At 42.7% G+C, this 18,407-nt stretch overlaps 1 protein-coding gene across 2 annotated transcripts in view; it reads left to right on the top strand.

The window, feature by feature from the left end:
• Positions 1–18,407, top strand: part of DEPDC5 (DEP domain containing 5, GATOR1 subcomplex subunit) — a 90,332-nt gene that overhangs the window by 11,864 nt on the left and 60,061 nt on the right. For both annotated transcript variants that reach the window (XM_081252710.1, XM_081252711.1), the window contains exons 8-20: positions 430–499; positions 4,361–4,439; positions 5,305–5,366; positions 8,046–8,115; positions 8,478–8,550; positions 12,442–12,545; positions 13,199–13,273; positions 14,775–14,909; positions 15,689–15,750; positions 15,892–15,965; positions 16,741–16,810; positions 17,005–17,041; positions 17,912–18,032. In XM_081252710.1, coding sequence (XP_081108836.1) covers positions 430–499; positions 4,361–4,439; positions 5,305–5,366; positions 8,046–8,115; positions 8,478–8,550; positions 12,442–12,545; positions 13,199–13,273; positions 14,775–14,909; positions 15,689–15,750; positions 15,892–15,965; positions 16,741–16,810; positions 17,005–17,041; positions 17,912–18,032 — 1,032 coding nt within the window. The remainder of the gene's footprint in view (positions 1–429; positions 500–4,360; positions 4,440–5,304; positions 5,367–8,045; positions 8,116–8,477; positions 8,551–12,441; positions 12,546–13,198; positions 13,274–14,774; positions 14,910–15,688; positions 15,751–15,891; positions 15,966–16,740; positions 16,811–17,004; positions 17,042–17,911; positions 18,033–18,407) is intronic.

The raw sequence follows: 18,407 nt of genomic DNA on the forward strand, positions 1-18,407 counted from the left end.
TCTAATTTGATACTACAGTGGATCTTGTTTTTGTTGAAACTCATTGACTCAAAGCTGGGGTTAGCAAATTTGTTCATCAGTGCCTCTTAACTGTTTTTGTGACGTGTGCCCTTTTGAGGTTTGCCAGAAGGTACAATTCTGTGCTCAGGAAAGTTTGCATCATTTCAGAGGGTTCGTGGGTTCCCCAGAGCCCTTCCTTAGACCCACATGTTGTCTGCAGACCCCCAAATTAAGAGCTCCTGTTGTACAGATTCATCGTACTCTGAGAATTCTTTATGTTGTGTAATCTGTTCATGGCCCTCTGGAAATCTGTAACTGGCCAGGTCACTTGGGTGTAAATGATAGAGTAGAGAGAGACACCCCAAAGGCACCCCTGTTTCTTCTCGGTTTATGTAGGACTCGTAATAACGTGTGTGCCTCTCCTTTCAGGGCTCAGGCCGGGGAGCTGTGGGTCAAGAATGAGAAGGTCATGTGTGGTTATATAAGCGAAGATACCAGGGTAAGGGTGATAAAGTGCTTTTTTGGGTTTGTTTCCCCGTGGTATTATGTCTATAAGTCGTGAAATCAAAAACAAAAGAGAAACCAGCAAAAACTTGATCTCATGATCAAGCTGGTGACCAGCTACTATCAGCCCAGCTGGATAATATTGTAATATAGTTGGGGACTCCTGAAATTCTAGTGTTTTACATTTGGATCTCTCCAGTTTGGGGTTGATCTTCATTTTCTTCTGTTTAGTATCAGATGTAGAGATGGAACATCTAGCTTGCAGGCTTCTGTGCCCACTAATACATAGCGAAAGTTAAATTCAGTAGAAGATTGTGTTGGTAAACACGAAGAAAGACCTTTTTCAAGGAATCTCCTCCTGTGACTCTGTTCCAGTTGGAAAAATCCAAACTGAACAGCTGTGAACGTTACCCACGCTGGTGAAAGCACCTGTCTGCTCTTCTGTGTTCCTATCCCCCAGGCTCCCTTGAGAGCAGTGGTTCTCAACCTGGGGGTGATCCTGCCTCCCCAGGGGTCTTTTGACAAAGTCTGGAGACATCTTTGGTTGTCACAACTGGGGTTATGTGGAGGATGCTGCTGAACGCGCTACAGTGTAAAGAACAGCCCTCCAGAACAAAGGGTCACCTGGGCCCCAAGGGCAGTAACATTGTGGGGAACTGTCCTGTGCGTTGTGGGGTGTTCAGCATCCCTGGCTTCTACTCACTAAATGCTAGTAGCACCCATCCCCACCCCCTGCAAGTCATAACCACCAGAAATGTCGCCAGACATTACCAGAAGTCCCCTGGGCAAGCAAAATAGTTGAGAACTTGGGGCCGTTTTTAGAGGTAACCACTATCTGAATTTTATTTTTGTAATTCCCTTGTTTACATAGTGATAATACATATGTATTTTACCCTACACAGTATATTATTTGTTTTGCTCATGTTTGAGTTTTATTAAAGTGGATTAAAATGTATTCTCTTCCCGCCCCCCTCCCCCCCCCACTTTAGCTATCTCGTTTGTACTCACTATATTTTTCATCATTGATTAGGAGTACATTTGTTGGGTCATAGGTTCTACTCTGTAAGGTAATGCCAAATTATTTTTCAAACTCTTCGGACCATTTTATACTCCTAGTAGCCATATATCAAATCTTGTTTTTCACTTTTTCCAACACCAGGTCTTAGATTTTTAAAGTTTTTGCCACTCTACTGGGCATACATAGGTATTTTACAGTGATCTTTCCCCCAGTTTTCTGGCAATTGACTCTTAAGTATGGCTTATAAAGACCATGATAATTTGGCACATGCTTACGCACTGAGCGGCTTGTGGGATCTTAGTCCCCTGACCAGGGATTGAACCCCGGGGCCATGGCAGTGAGAGCGCCAAGTCCTAGCCACTGGACCGCCAGGGAATTCCCCACTGAAGGATTTTAAGTGGGGGAGTGATACCTGAATTACGCTTTTAAAAGATCACTTATTCATTCAGTTGGATTTTGTTGAACAAAACTCCCAAAGTGGGCTTCCCTGGTGGCTCATTGGTTAAAAGATCCTCCTGCCAATGCAGGGGACACGGGTTTGAGCCCTGGTCCAGGAAGATCCCACATGCTGCGGAGCAACTAAGCCCGTGTGCCACAACTACTAAGCCCGCACTCTGCAACAAGAGAAGCCACCCCAATGAGAAGCCCGAGCACCGCAACAAAGAGTAGTCCTCACTTGCCACAACTAGAGAAAGCCCGCATGCAGCAATGAAGACTCAATGCAGCCAAAAATAAATAAAATAAATAAATTTATTTAAAAAAATGATAATACTGTATAAAAAAAAAAAACTCCCAAAGTTACAGTGGCAAATTGATACTTAAAGGTCAGCTTTATTCTCTCATATAAAAGAAGTCCATGGGTAGGCAAATTATGGCTGGTGTGACAGTGTCACCGTTACTGGTGGTCTAAGGCCCCTTCTGCCTTCCTGTTCTGCCTATCTCAGGATTGGGCTTCCGTGGTCTGGCTGGAGCTGCTGTGACCACATCCATATGCCAGGCAGAGGAGGGAAGAAGGGAAGAAAGACAACAACGGGGCACGCTTCAGCCGAGTCAGCTTCCTTTCAGGACACACTTCCATTTATACCTTACTGACCAGGGTTGAGTCATGTGGAACTGCTCAGCATACCTGGAGGTCTGGTCTCTTGGCGGTCCCTTGCCTCCCAGAATAGAATCGGCTTCCCCTGACTTAGGAAGGAAGGATGTTGGCTAGGCGTCCACAGTACCCGCTGCAGCCCCTCTGGCTCTGGAGCAGAGAGTTGATTGTCGGGGCAAGAGTGGACGCAGAGAGATGAGTTAGGAAGTTAGAAGGTGGTGGCGTGGGCTAGGCTGGGCACTAGAGCAGGGGAGAGACGGGCAGATTGGTGAAACATTCTGGGGTCGATTCCACAGAACTTGCTAATGCGTTGGGTGTGAAGAGTGAAGAAAGGAATAATTGAGCAGCTGGTGGAGAGATGGCATATGGAGAAGGCCAGGGAGGAGTCGTTCAGGGGAACTTCAGTTTGTGAGATGTCTGGACAGCTGAGTGGAAAAATCAGGGGAGGCAGTTGAGTCTGGAGCTAATCTGTCACTACTCCCATGTAGCCCCCCACCCCATCCAGCCATGGGAACCGCTCACCATCCCTCCAACATGCAGCATGCTCTCTTGCCTCCGTGTCTTTTTGCGTGCTGCTCTCTCCCGTCTGCGCTGCTTGCTCCTCGCCTTCCCCCTTTCCCAAGCCTCTCATCCATCCCTCAGCACTAGTCTCAGGCTTCCCTGCTCCTGGAAAGCCTCCCTGGATGCACCAGGCTGGAAGTGCCCCCATGGCACCTGGGACATGTATCTATATCAGCACTTGTCACACTCTGGTGGATGCGTTTCTTACCTGCCTTGCCACCAGACTGCAAGCGCTTTGAGGGCAAGGACTGTGTCTTTTACCTTGTTGTCTGGCATAGCTCCTGGCACTTAATGTCCCAAGGCTCTTTTACTTGAGATAATCTTTATAATCAGTTCAATTACCTGGCACACAAAAGATTCGAAGGAGCAAATGTAAAAGGAAAGGGAATATTGATGCCTACAACTTACACATTTTATACATTTTGCTTTTCCACCAAGGCTCTTTAAAGTCTGCTAGAGGAGGGAAGGGCTGGGTAAAGAAAGGGCTTTGTGGTAAAGCACACAGGCCATGGAAACCACTAGGGCTTTTCCTGGAGGCATTCTGGGTATGGAGGGGGGTACGATGTGGATTAGTTATTAGATCAACAGCTCATCAACTGGCGCATCTTAGCCCAAGTTCTCCTTCTGTAATGAGGTCTCATCGACTTTCCCAGTAGATTCACTGCCCCTTCTCCAACGTTTCTTGTGGGAAGCTTCAAGGAATGTTTGTATATAGTTGCAATGTTTTGCACGTCTTTGTCCTCTGCCATGAGCTCCTAGAGGGTAGGGACAGGATCTTGCCCTCATGGCCTGTGATGCTAGGGATGGAGCTTGCTTTTAGAAGTTCCATGTCTCAGAATTAACAGAAATCTTCCAGCATTGCTTTTTTTTTTTTGTAAAAAACATACACAATTCAGCTTTTTTTTTTTTTTTTTTTTCTGGGCTGCGCCACGCAGCTTACAGGATCTTAATTCCCTGACCAGGGATTGAACCGGGCCCCGGCAGTGAAAATGCCTTGTCCTAACCACTGGACTGCCAGGGAAGTCCTAAAATTTAGCATCTTAACCATTTTTAAGTGTACAGTTCAGCAGTTTTAAGTATATTTACATCATTGTGAAACAGATCTGCAGAACTTTTTCATTTTGCAGAACTGAAATTGTATCCATCATTGCTTTTTAATGCAATTATGTCTTTGTTTCTTTCAGGTGGTATTCCGTTCTACGTCAGCTATGGTTTACATATTTATTCAGATGAGCTGTGAAATGTGGGATTTTGATATTTATGGTACTGTTCCTACGTGCGGTTCGTAACTGCTAATGGGGAGAAGTTTCTGGTTTCCCCCAAGTTGGTATCATTTACAGCAATCCCTTAGCATTCTCTGAAGATATGTCCTGAGATCTTAACAAATCCACAAATGCTAAAATAAATAAATATTTTATATATCTAGTGAATTGCATGAAATGAGGTAAAGCATTAATGAAAAATCAATTATCAGATCTTCAATTATTCTATAAGCATAGATCAAAAGTCATAGAGGGAGTGACTCTATGGCCAGGAACCAGCACCTTCTTTGATATCTTTCATTTTATGTCCTATCACTCACAGAAATCACCAAGTTTGTCTCATTTTATTAGAATTACTACACAATAAGTGGAGTACAATAAAGCTGCTATGAGGTGTGGACACTGTGCCCAACACACCAGCCTCATGGTGCATGCAGTTCTAATTTGTGTTTAGCAAAATTACAAATTCATTTTTGATGTAGGGCATCATGGATGCTCAAGAACAGCAGAAACTGCAAATGGTAATTTAGTGAATGCCCAGGGGCTACCCGATCACCTTCAAGCAAACTTGAAGCGTCACTATGAGAATAATTATATTTAAAAGTTCTCTCATTTTGAAGATACACTGTCTTTTTCAATCATCAAAGCTTTTCAATCTTGTATTTTACCTTGAAGCTATGACCTCTTACTGAGTGAGGTAAATATTAAATTTGGCTCCATAGAAAGTCTAGGTTGAAAATGCTTTTAGGATGTAGCAGTACCTACCTTCTCTTTGACTAGTCCTATTCCTGTTAATTTACTGAGAGAAGAAAATGTAAGCAAGAAATAAAGATAATTCCCACCTTCTTTCTATTGTTTCTTTTCAGGGGATCTGTATTTTGAGAAAGCTGTGAATGGTTTCCTTGCTGATCTCTTTACCAAATGGAAGGTACGTTTCTTCTCATGTATTAAATCTCATTGCGTAAACATTATTCAATGCAGATTACTCTTTCTATTAAGCTGAATTTAATTGAGGTACCTTAGCTGAAGTCTAAATTGATGAGACTCTAGATTTAAATTACCTTCATCACCTCAACATGGTCAAGTGTATTTATGAAGAACCCACAGCTAACATCATACTCAATGGTGAAAGACTGAAAATGTTCCACCTTAAGAAGATCAGGAACAAGATAAGGATGTTTGCTTTCGCCACTGGTATTCATTGTTTTACTGAAAATTCTAGCCAAAGCAACTAGGGAAAAAAGAGGAAGAAAAAAGAAAGAAAGAAAGGAAGGGAGGGAGGGAGGGAGGAAGGAAGGAAAGAGGAAAGAAGGAAGGGAGGAAAGGAAGAAAGAAAAGAAAAGAGAAAAGAAATAGAAAGCGTCCATATTGATTGGAAGAGCAAAAGCAAAACTATCTTCACAGATGACATCCTGTGTGTAGAAAAACCCCAAATATCCATAAAAAAACAAAAAAACTATTAGAGCTAATAAATTCAGCAGAGTTGTAGGATACAAAATCAACACATAAGATCATTTGTGTTTCATCAGCAGTGAACAATCTGATCAGGAAATTAAAACAAGGAATAAAAAATTTTAAAGGGAATTAAATTAAAAAACAATTCCATTTACAAGAACATCAGAGAGAATAAAATACTTTGGAATAATTTACCCAAGGAAGGGCAAGGTTTATGCACTAAAATCTATAAAACATTGCTGAAAGAAATGAACGAAGACCTAAATAAATGAAAAACAGCTCATGTTCGTAGATTAGAAGACTTAATATTGTTAAAATGGCAATACTACCCAAGCAAACTATGGTTCAGTACAGTCCCTATCAAAATCCCAATGACCTTTTTTATGAAATGGAAAGGCTCATTCTAAAATTTATGTGGAATTGCAAGGGATCCTGAAGAGCCAAAACAATCTTGAAAAAGAAGAAGAAAGTTGGAGGACTCTCACTTTCTAATTTCAAAGCTTATTACAAAGCCAAAGTAGTCAAAACAGTGTGGTACTGGCATAAAGGTAGCTATGTAAATCAATGGAACAGAATTGAGAATACAAAAATCAACCCATACATCTATGGTCAGTTGATTTTAGATGAGAATGTGCAGTCCACTCAATGAGGGAAACAATAGCTTCTTCCATAAATGGATTCAAGACAATTGACTCTCCATATGCCAAAGAATGAATTTTGAATCTTACCTCACACGATATACAAAAATTAACTCAAATGTGAATCAGAGACCTAAATATAAGAGCACACACCAGGTATTGTGGTAAGTGTTTTACCCGCCTTATCTCACTTCATCCTCTTGTCACTCTTACACAGGTAGGGAAAGTACAGCTGAAAGAGGTTAGGTAACTTGCCTGTGATCCATAGCCCGAAAAAGCAGAGCGAGGATTCTAATCCAGTTCCATCCATTCATCCATTGCTCACCTGAGGTCGTAACCCCTGGGCCATCCTGTCTGTTTCTGTAATCCTGATTCACGTCACCACTGTTGTATGTTACCTCCTCCATCGCACATGAGTTGAGAGGCTCTCATGCCCACACCAGCCCACTGTCAGGCATTTTTCCTGTGTAAAACTTGCACCAAAATCAGATCAGTTTGGAGCTGCGTTTGGAGCACTAGGCGTCCGATAAATTAGTTGGTGGCCAGTGAAGGTCTGCTCTTGGTACTGTGGCTTGTATTTAGGAATTTCTGTCTACTTGAGAGATATCGGTGGAAGAATATAAGGTGACATGTGATGTTCATTATGTTGTCTTATACGGTGAATGCTGAATTGTGTGGTTAGTAAGTTGAGTTCGAGATGGGGTTGGTCAGTGTGGGCTGCTGTCTTCAAAGACCCAGGAGGAACTGAAACTGAGCTTTCTGGCTCACTGGTGCAAGCCAAATTTCATGCCGTCTGTAAACATCCTACTTCTAGAATATTGAACTCCAGACTGCATGGAAATGTGTATTCTCACTCGTCCCCATTGCAGTCCAAAGGTAATTACCTTGGTTTCAACCCGTGCATCTTGAGCAGCACCCAGTCCTCGTCCTGTGGCCCTGGCAGTAGGTGGGAGTAACTGGTGCTTACATCCACCACCATGGGTTCCATTCTTCCCTAAACCACAGTCCTGAAGAAGTTAAAAAACACCATGAAGCAGGTACAAATACCATGATCCTCTGACAATGGGCTGATCTATTTTATGCCAAATCAAGAGCTGGGAGACATCACCCCCAACTTATTGGTGATTTGCAGGGGGTTTTTTTGTTTGTTTTTGTTTTTAACGGCCGTGCTGCGTGGCATTCAGGATCTTAGTTCCCTGACCAGGGATGGAACCCATGCCCCCAGCAGTGGAAGCATGGAGTCTTAACCACTGGACCGCCAGGGAAGTCCCGTGATTTGCAGTTTTCAAAACACTTTCCACATTCCTAGGACTTTAGATAACTTGCCCAAGGTCATGTAGTGGTAGTTTCAGAGCCAGGAGTCAGTCCCAGCCTTCTGACTCTGGCAGAGCTGTGTGTACTGCATTATGCAGCCTACAATTACATGATGCTACCCAATGCCTGAGCCCCTGAGCCTCCCAGAATTGAAGTAAATGGAATAAACTTGAGTCCTCTTTTTCTCTACTCATCCCTAGGAGAAGAACTGTAGTCATGAAGTGACAGTGGTCCTATTTTCTAGGACTTTCTATGATGCAAAATCTCTTGGTGCGTAAGTCTTTCTCCTACAGTTATTTTTTTGTTAAGCTTTCCACACGCCCATCCCGATTCATTCCTTATCATTTTCTTTCCTTTGGCACTGTTCTATCTGTCCCATCTTTTCTGTTAGAGGGTAGGGTAGAGTGGAAAATGACACAGTCCATTAGCAGATTCAAGGAGTCTGTGGGCTGTGATTCATCTTAAAACCAACTTAACAGATACGTAATTGTGTGTGTGTGTGTGTGTGTGTGTGTGTGTGTGAGAGAGAGAGAGAGAGAGAGAGATGCAACTCTTCAACCCATAAGGGGGAAGCGGAGAAACTGAATTTCTCTTTTTAATCTGATCTGTATATGTTGTTTTCTCTATTTCAGATGAATTTCCTGAAATAAACCGAGCCTCAATTAGGCAGGATCACAAGGGGCTATTCTATGAAGATTTCTATAAGTATGTTTGGGTTGCTTTTGCCTTTTGTTTTCCCTTGGTTGTTTCTTCCCTAACTTAAAAAAAATAATAATAACTTTCTTACTTTGGAATAATTTTAGGTTTACAGAGAAGTAGCAAAGATAGTACAGAGAGTTCCCATATACCCTTCACCCAGTTTCCTCTGTGAACATTTCCTAACCAAGGTACATCTATCAAAACTAGGAGATGAGGACTGGTACATTGCTATGAACTAAATATCAGACTTTTCTCAGATTCATCAGTTTTTCTGCTTAGGCACCTTTTTTGTTCCAGGATCGAATGCAGGATACCACATTGCAATTAGACTTTCCAAACTTTTTATTGTGAAAAGTTTCAAACTCGCAGAAAAGAATAATGAATTAATATAATGAACCCATATACCCAATTCCTGGATTAAACAGTTATTATCATGCCATATTTGTTTCATTTTTTTTTTAATTTATTTTTGGCTGCATTGGGTGTTTGTTGCTGTGCGCGGGCTTTCTCTAGTTGCAGAGAGCGGGGGCTACTCTTCATTGCGGTGCGCGGGCTTCTCATTGCGGTGGCTTCTCTTGTTGCAGAGCATGGGCTCTAGAGTGCAGGCTCAGTAGTCGTGGCACACGGGCTTAGATGCTCTGCGGCATGTGGGATCTTCCCGGACCAGGGCTCGAACCCGTGTCACCTGCATTGGCAGGCGGATTCTTAACCACTGCGCCACCAGGGAAGCCCCACTTCATTTGTTTTTTGGCTAAATTTTACTTAAGAGCAAATTATAGATATTAAAACATTTTGTTCCTAAAGAATAAGGGCAACCATGGACTTTCAGTGATTATGGTGTGTCACTAGAGGTTTATTAATTGCAACAAATGTACCACTCTGGTGAGGAATGTTGGTAATTGGGTGAGGGGGGCATGAAACATGTGTTAAGGGAGGGAGTATATGGGAAATCTCTGTACCTTCCTCTCAATTTTGTAGTGAAATTAAAACTGCTCTAAAAAAGTCTGAATTTAAAAAACAGGAAACACTCAGGGATGCATAACTGTGTATCTATCTCTCACAGTGGCATATAATTTTAAAAATTAGAAAAAAATTAAATATCAAACAATAAAGAATTAAATTATGGTAGAATTTGAGACTGACAAAATATTATACAGCCATCCCATTAAAAATGATGTAATCCTCTTTGATAATTGTTGGATATGAGTAGTAGGTACATGGAGGCTCACAGTGCTGTTTTCTCTACCAAAGTATATTTGATTTTATTAAAAACAAAAACAAATTTAAAAAAAGGAACGTCCAATTTTAAAACAGGCTAAACTGAAAAGGGTCTGGAGAAACACATATCACAGTGTTAAAAGTACTTCCCTTTGGATTGCAAAGTCAGACCAGGGGTAAGACCAAAAACAAACAAGATGAAAAAATGGGCTTCTTGGTGGTGTATATTCACTGCATTTGGACAAATGAATAATGACACGTCTCCATCATTATGGTATCGTACAGAGTATTTCCACTGCCCTAAAAATCCTCTGTGCTCCACTTACTCATTCCTTCCTCCACCCCCAACCCCTGGAACTATTGATCTTTTTAGAGTCTCCATAATTTTGCCTTTTCCAGAGTGTCATATGGTTGGAATCATATAATATGTAATTTTTTCCTGTTGGCTTCTTTCACTTAGTAGTATGCATTTAAGGTTCTTTCATGTCTTTTCATGGCTCGATAGCTCATTTCTCTTTAGCGTTCAATAATGGACCCTTGTCTGGCTGTACCATCCACCTCTTGAAGGAGTCTTGGTTGCTTCCAAATTTTGGCAGTTATAAATAAAGCTTCTGTAAACATCCATGTGCACGTTTTTGTGTAGACATAAGTTTTCAACTCATTTGCATAAATAACAAGGAGCACAATTGCTGGATTTTATGGTAAGAATTCTGTAAGAAACCACCAAACTGTCTTCCAAAGTGGCTGCACCAGTTTGCATTCCCACCAGCAATGGATGAAAGTTCCTGTTGCTCCACATCCTCGCCAGCATTTGGTGTTGTCAGTGTTCTGGATTTTGGCCTTTCTAATAGGTATATAGTGTTGTCTCATTGTTGTTTTAATTTGTATTTCCCTGATGGCGTATGAGGTGGAGCATCATTTCATCTGCTTATTTGCCATCCGTCTATCTTCTTTGGTGAGGTGTCTGTTCAGGTCTGTTGCCCACTTTTTTTTTTTTTTTTTTTTTTTGCGGTACGTGGGCCTCTCACTGTTATGGCCTCCCCTGTTGTGGAGCACAGGCTCTGGACGCACAGGCTCAGCGGCCATGGCTCATGGGCCCAGCCGTTCCGGGGCATGAACCCGTGTCCCCTGCATCAGCAGGCAGACTCTCAACCACTGCACCACAGGGAAGCCCTGTTGCCCACTTTTTAATTGTATTGTTTGTTTTCTTATTGTAAAGTTTTAAGGGTCCATTGTATATTTTGGATGATAGTCATTTATTCAGATGTGTCTTTTGCAAGTCTTTTCTCCCAGTCTGCTGCTTGTCTTCTCATTCTCTTGACACTGTCTTTTGCAGAGCAGAAGTTTCTTAATTTTAATGAAGTCCAGCTTATCAATTTTTCTTTCATGGATTATGCCTTTGGTATTGAATCTAAAAAGTCATCACAATACCCAGGGTCATCTAGGTTTCCTCCTGTGTTATCTTCTAGAGTCTTATAGTTTTATGTTTTGTATTTAGGTCTGTGATCCATTTTGAGTTAATTTTTATGCAGGCTGTAATGTCTGTGTCTAGATTTTTTTTTTTGTAGAGAGCACATTAAATATCAGCTCAGTAGAGTTATTTATAAAGCACCTTTGTAGTGTTTGTGGTCCACTGTACTGGTGCTTCTAAAACCTCTGTGTACAAATGAATCACTGGGAATTTGTTAACATGTAGGTTCTGATTCAGTAAGTTCTGGGATGGATCCTGAGAGTTTGATGATCCCAATGCTGTTGATTGGTAGACTGCAAGTAGATTTTTTTTCTTTCTTCCCCTTTCTTTTTTTCTTTCTTCCTTCCTGCCTTCCTTGTTCTTTCCTTCCTTTCTTTTTTTTTTTTTTTTTATGTGGACGGCCAGTTGTTCCAGCACCAGTTGAAAAGACTATCTTTGCTCCATTGTATTGCCTTTCTCATTTGGCAAAGATCAGTTGACTGTATTTGTGTGGGTCTATTTCTGTCTCCATTCTGTTCCATTGATCTATTTGTTCATTCACAATATCACATTGTCTTAATTACTGTAACTTTATAGTAAGTCTTGAAGTTGGATAGTGTCTGTCCTCCAACTTTGTTCTTCTTCAATACTGTGTTGGCTATTCTGGATCCTGTGTGTTTCTTTAGGATAAATTCCTAACATTACATGGAAATGTATCTTTCTCTTCTTAAATTTAAATTTTACTTATTTTTTGGAATACATTCACATGGTTCAAAATTTTAGAGGTTCAGAGGTATACAGTAAGCAGATTCCCACCCATCCCTTTCCACTGATCTAGTTCCCTGACCTAGATATGTTTATTGGCTGTCTGTGTAAAAACATATATATGGATGTTTTCTTTTAAGGCTTTTCGTATATGCTACCTAATTGTAATTCAGTCTGTAAGAATGTTCATCTCCCTGCACAGCACTGGCATTTATATAATCTCTAGGCAATTTTGAAATGTTTTTATATTTTTTGTTTTCAATTTTTAATTTTCACTCTCGATGTGATTATATTTCTTTGTTAACGTTTGTTAAATGCATTCGACTTTACTACATATTGCTATATGATAAATGACCCCAGCTCCAGGCGTCCCCTCTTCTCCTTTCCTTGAAGCCCAGTAAGGGACCCTATGTCCTGTGTGTCATCACTGCTCGATACCTATCTTGTGATTGTTCTCCTTTCAGGGTGGTGGTGCAGAATGAGAGGAGAGAAGAGTGGACTTCCCTCCTCGTGACCATTAAAAAGCTCTTCATCCAGTATCCAGTGCTGGTGCGACTGGAACAGGCAGGTACTGCATTTATGTGCTGGAAGGTGCGGCAGGGGAGGAGGTGTCAGATGGAGGCTGGGGGACCAAGAGGTTCCTGCTTGCTTCCCTTCCAGTGTTGAGTATGGCTTCTGCTTCTGGCCGGGTTTCTATGTCAGGTTGGGTCCCACTGATCATTGCATGTGCAGTAAGTTCAGTCACGTCCCTTTTGCGGGGGAGGGGCCTGTGGAGCAAGGCACCTTCCACTTGTTTCTTTTTTTTTTTAAATAAATTTATTTATTTTATTTTTGGCTGCATTGGGTCTTCGTTGCAGTGCTTGGGCTTTCTCTAGTTGCAGCGAGCAGGGGCTACTCTTCGTTGTGGTGCGCAGGCTTCTCATGGCAGAAGCTTCTCTTGTTGTGGAGCACGGGCTCTAGGTGCATGAGCTTCAGTAGTTGTGGCACATGGGCTCAGTAGTTGTGACTCGTGGGCTCTAGAGTGCAGGCTCAGTAGTGTGGTGCACGGGCTTAGTTGATCCGCAGCATGTGGGATCTTCCTGGTCCAGGGATCAAACCTGTGTCCCCTGCACTGGCAGGCAGATTCTTAACCACTGTGCCACCAGAGAAATCCCCCCACTTGCTTCTTACGAGTCCATCTTTCATGAGATGTTGTTCCTTCTCTTGTGTCTTTTGCTTCAGAGGGCTTTCCTCAAGGAGACAATTCTACCTCAGCACAAGGAAACTACCTAGAGGCCATCAATCTGTCATTCAATGGTGAGTAAGGGCGCCAGCCACAGTGAGCGGATGTCTTGCTGACCACATGGCTGTGACCTTCTTTTTACTAATGTGCAGAGACCCAGACCTAGCTGGTGATGCCCCCACCCACCTACCCCCCAGATTAACTGAAAGCAGTAACTTCTGTTTGGATGGTTTTAATGGCCACCATGTAGCTCTTGGGTTTTCTGTTGGGAATCAACTTGCTCTTCTCATCTGCTTCTCATGGTGATCCAAGAGTAAAGAGCTGGAGAAAGTCCTCCTTGGGCCCTTTGTTTTCCTAAAAACTGCGTTCTTATTATTTTTCACTCCATCCTTCAGTTGCTTCCAGGTAATTTTTTTTTAATCTACATTTTTTTTTTAAACTACAGAAGGAGCCCATTGTTCCTAGAATTCAAATAATAGAGAAGTATATCAAGTACAATGAAAATCTCCCCCTTCCCTCCACTGTCAGACCCTTCCAAGAGGGACCATTGTTAATAGTGTGATGTGATTTCTTCCGAACGTTTCTCCCTGCATTTATGTGTTAGCTGAGATACTTTGTTTGCAGATAACAGAAACCTACTGAATTCAAACAAAAAAGGAAGTTTACTCTAAGGATACAGGGACTCTTGGGGGCAGCCAGAAAAGGCTTGAACACCTTGTTGAGGAAGGTGGGGACGAGGGTGGCTCTGGGAACCGCAGCATCAGGAATTCCTAGACCCGAGTTCAGCTCGCAGTGACCCTGTCTCTGCTCTCTGGTTAGAATTCCACATTCCCAGCTCTGGTTAGGTGTCTGTCCATCACTGGCAACTGACGGAAGAGATGGTGTGTGGTCACTTCACTGTGTGTATCGCCTGCCCCTGTGTCTGTACCCAGGTGCTAGGGATTCTAGAGCACAGGGTCTTTTATTAGTAAACCTTTTTGTCATATTTGAATGGCACTAAATTTCCATAGTAAAAATCGCACAGCTCAGGAGTAAGAATTAGGGAATTCCCTGGCGGTCCAGTGGTTAGGACTCTGTGCTTTCATTGCTGAGGGCACAAGTTCAATCCCTGGTCAGGGAACTGAGATTCTGCAAACTGCATGGCATGGCACAGCCAAAAAAAAAAAAAAAAAAAGAAAGAAGAATTAACTTGCCAAATATACAAAGTCATCACAAGATTCTGGTCCACTCTCTCAAATATTGTCTTAAATCAATATTTGATTCTTCTAACTTTCAATACAGATCCATTTATGGATGGTTTAAATTAACGACATGAAATTTGGATATTTAAGGCTGCACAAGGCAAGTATTGAGCCTCGAAGAGGGATATTAACAAAGGCAACAGGGACATAGACCTGTATTCAGGCAGTTCTTACTGTAGAAGGGGAAGGACAGAAGTGAATTCAGGCCAGGAGGTGACAACCGCTCTAACAGAAACATGGATGAAATGGTCCGAGAGCATGGAGACGCTTGCCACTGGCTGGTTTCTGATAAGCTGTAGCATCTTCACAGGAGGACTTTTTGCTTTGTTTCAAGTGTTTGACAAGCACTACATCAACCGCAACTTTGACCGAACTGGGCAGATGTCTGTGGTGATCACGCCCGGGGTGGGTGTGTTCGAAGTGGACCGGCTACTCATGATCCTGACCAAGCAGCGGATGATAGATAACGGTAATGCTTCTGAGGCGCTGCTGTGTTTATAGCCTGATTTACCCTTACCCATTGGAATCTGGGGACATGAGTAATGTCAGGTGACAAAAAAGAGTTCCATGGTCAGTCGGCTTGGGACATGCTGGGTCATGCACAATTCGGCACAGTTCCTAATTGCCAGTTTGAATATGTTAGTGTATCTTGTTTATCTCTAGAGGACATAACTGGCACTCTGAGTTTCCCAAACATACTTGACGCTGGAGAACCCCTTTTGGGGATTGTTTCCAGGATCCAGTGTCCATCAGCCCATCCTGGGAAGCACCATGGAATCATCCAGTCCTCCCTCTGTGATGTGCCGTGCGTCTCCGACTTGCACCCCCTCCCCCTATTTGATTTGTGTTCTAATAACAAGATGGAGGTGGGAACGTAAATCCCGATGGCCAGTAAAGAAACTCTGTTGAATGATGTGGATTATTTTGCTTTTTACTGAGATGACAAGGTTCCCTTTCCTTTCGGGCCTTGAAACTGTAGTCATGGAGGCCTGGCGGTCTGTTTGACAAATCACGATCTGCAAGGCAGTCAAAAGCTGTCAAGCACTGATTAGTGGCAGATGTGGTGGGACTTGGTAAAGAGGACACAGACAAAATGTACCTACTTCTTAACCGCGCGGGCAGAGCTGGTGAGGAGAATAAGTCAGCTGTGCCTTGTACCTTGACCCACTTAAATCACACGGCTAATAGATTGGGATACGTATCGCTACAGTGCCCCCCCACCAACTCTTTCTGTCTTTCCTTTTTTAGGAATCGGTGTGGACTTGGTGTGCATGGGGGAGCAGCCGCTGCATGCTGTCCCGTTGTTCAAGGTGATTGATTTTGCAGTGCTCACTAAAGGCCAGGTTCCAGCGCAGGGTGATCTTGAGAATAGTTAGAATCAGAGAAGCTGGAGCAGTTCTGGGTCCTACCTGCTTTCCAGCTGACCTGGGCCCTACTTTGTTCCCTTTCAGCTGCACAATCGGAGCGGCCCTCGCGACTCTCGCCTGGGCGACGACTACAATATCCCTCACTGGATAAACCACAGGTGGGTGAGATCTGGATTCGCCATAGAGGATCAGGGATTCCATTGGCTTCCTTGCCATTTTTTTCTTCAAACCTGTTAAATTCTTACTATAAAATCTTTTGTCAAGAGAATGTGGAAACCAAAGTTCTAACATTTGCTTAAAGCATCTCTATATGCAAAGCCATGTCTCTGACATAAGAACAGTCTATGGTGAAAAACATAAAAACAAGTTTGAAGGACTTATTTCCACAACTATTCCCAATTCCCCCTGTTCCCAACTCGCACAGACCATAGTGGACCAACACGGGGCCTGGGCCTCTCCATTTGTAGAAAAATCCCCATGCCTCCTCTTCGCATGAGACCAGGCCTCAGTGTTCCTGCTAATTTCAGCTCAAGGAGGAGATTCTAATCCAGTTAGGAATCAGGACTAGTGCACATGAGACAATTTATAGGAAAAAAAGGAATAGAACAATATTTTAAAACATAATTAATGTTTTGTAGTAATTACAAAAGAAAGAATTGGGAAGATCAGTGAGGCCTGAGACAAAGGTGTTCCTGGGAGGGCTGATCCATGGCTGAGATTCCAGCTGTGTCTTGAGGTTTAAAATGAAAGGTGTTTAGGGACTTCCTTAGTGGTCCAGTGGTTAAGACTGCATGCTTCCACTGCAGGGGACATGGGTTCGATCCCTGGTCGGGATCCCGCATGCCATGTGGCATGACCAAAAAAAAAAAAATTAATTAAAAAAAAAAGAAAGAAAGGGGTTTAGATGAATGACCCTGTCTATTTCTTTTGCAGTTTCTACACATCCAAAAGCCAGCTCTTTTGTAATAGTTTCACCCCACGAATAAAACTGGCTGGAAAGAAGGTAGGTTTCACCCACCAGCAGAGCCTTTAGGGCCTGTCACTGATGCTGTTATTTTAGGCCTAAGAAGCCCCCTATCCCCCAACGGTCATGAATAGCGTTTGAGAAATTGGTCTTAGAACTTTATAGTTTTCTGCATTAAATAAATAAACAACAAGGCAAATCCCAGGAGTGATTAACTCTATTTAATTTTGCAGCCTGCCTCTGAGAAAGCAAAAAATGGTCGTGATACGTGTGAGTATTTTTTTCTCCTTTCATCACTTTTAGAAAGAGTCAGCTAACGCATGGCAACAAGATTTTGTGAGGTTGCGTAAAAAATTCACAGCCAAGTTTGGGAGACCAGAGTTCCCCTTGTGTGATCTTTGGAAGGTCCCTTAGTGATCCTGTATATTTTTGTCCTGTCAGCTGCAAAATGGGTGATAACAAAACCTTATTTTTCTTTTCCATAGGTCAATTGTAGGGATCGGGTGGCAAGTTTTAAAGGACTAAATATACACATTAAGATGATATATATATACTTTTTAAATTAATTTATTTATTTTTGGCTGCATTGGGTCTTTGTTGCTGTTCGCGGGCTTTCTCTAGTTGCAGTGAGCAGGGGCTACTCTGTTGCGGTGCGCGAGCTTCTCAACGTGGTGGCTTCTCTTGTTGTGGAGCACGGGCTCTAGGTGTGCAGGCTTCAGCGGTTGTGGCTCACAGGCTGTAGAGTGCAGGCTCAGTAGTTGTGGCGCACGGGCTTAGTTGCTCTGCGGCATGTGGGATCTTCCCGGACCAGGGCTCAAACCCGTGTCCCCTGCATTGGTAGGTGGATTCTTAACCACGGCACCACCAGGGAAGCCCAAGATGATATTTTTAAAGTGGGATCACAGAAGGAAATGCTGCCATCATCTTGCCTTTACTTAATGCTTGTAAATAGTAATCTCTATATCACTTTGACATATAAATCATTTAATCTTAGTAACCTGACGAATGGGTTATTATCCCATTTTTTTCAGGGGGAGATGGTGATGATGACCTATATCTTGCAGATTTTCATGAAGACCATCCGAAGGCCTCTTGTTGAAATGTGTTTTGAGGACAGTTTGTATTATTTGTGTGTTTCAGCTCTGGGGACTCCCAAAGAATCTGAGAACACCCTTCCCATCCAAGTGGATTACGATGCTTATGACGCGCAAGTCTTCAGGCTGCCAGGCCCATCCCGGGCTCAGCGCCTCGCCACCTGCAGGTTTTCTGCCAGACGCACTTTGGGGTGGATGTAAAAGCTGATTAGGAAAACCTGAGGCCCAGTAGGGACCTGCATGAGAGCAACCTTGAAAATATCTTAAATTAAAATTAGCCAAGTGGAAGCCATAGTATGTGGATCATTAGGGAGTCTGTTTTCTGGTTCTCTGGCCCAGCCATTTTGTTAGCTATGTTTGCTATGAAGTATTGTCCCCTCATAAGGACAGCATTCTGCTTTTTCTAGCCAAGAGAAGCAATTTGTGAATTCTGGAATTTTCATTTCATTGGGAGGCCACTAATAGATAGATAGATAGGCAGCCACTAATAGATAATAGATAGATAGGTAAATAGATTGATCAATCGATCGATCCCAGGGCCC

Source organism: Mesoplodon bidens (assembly GCF_964165515.1).
Source record: "Mesoplodon bidens genome assembly, chromosome: 13".
NCBI lineage: Eukaryota > Metazoa > Chordata > Mammalia > Artiodactyla > Ziphiidae > Mesoplodon > Mesoplodon bidens.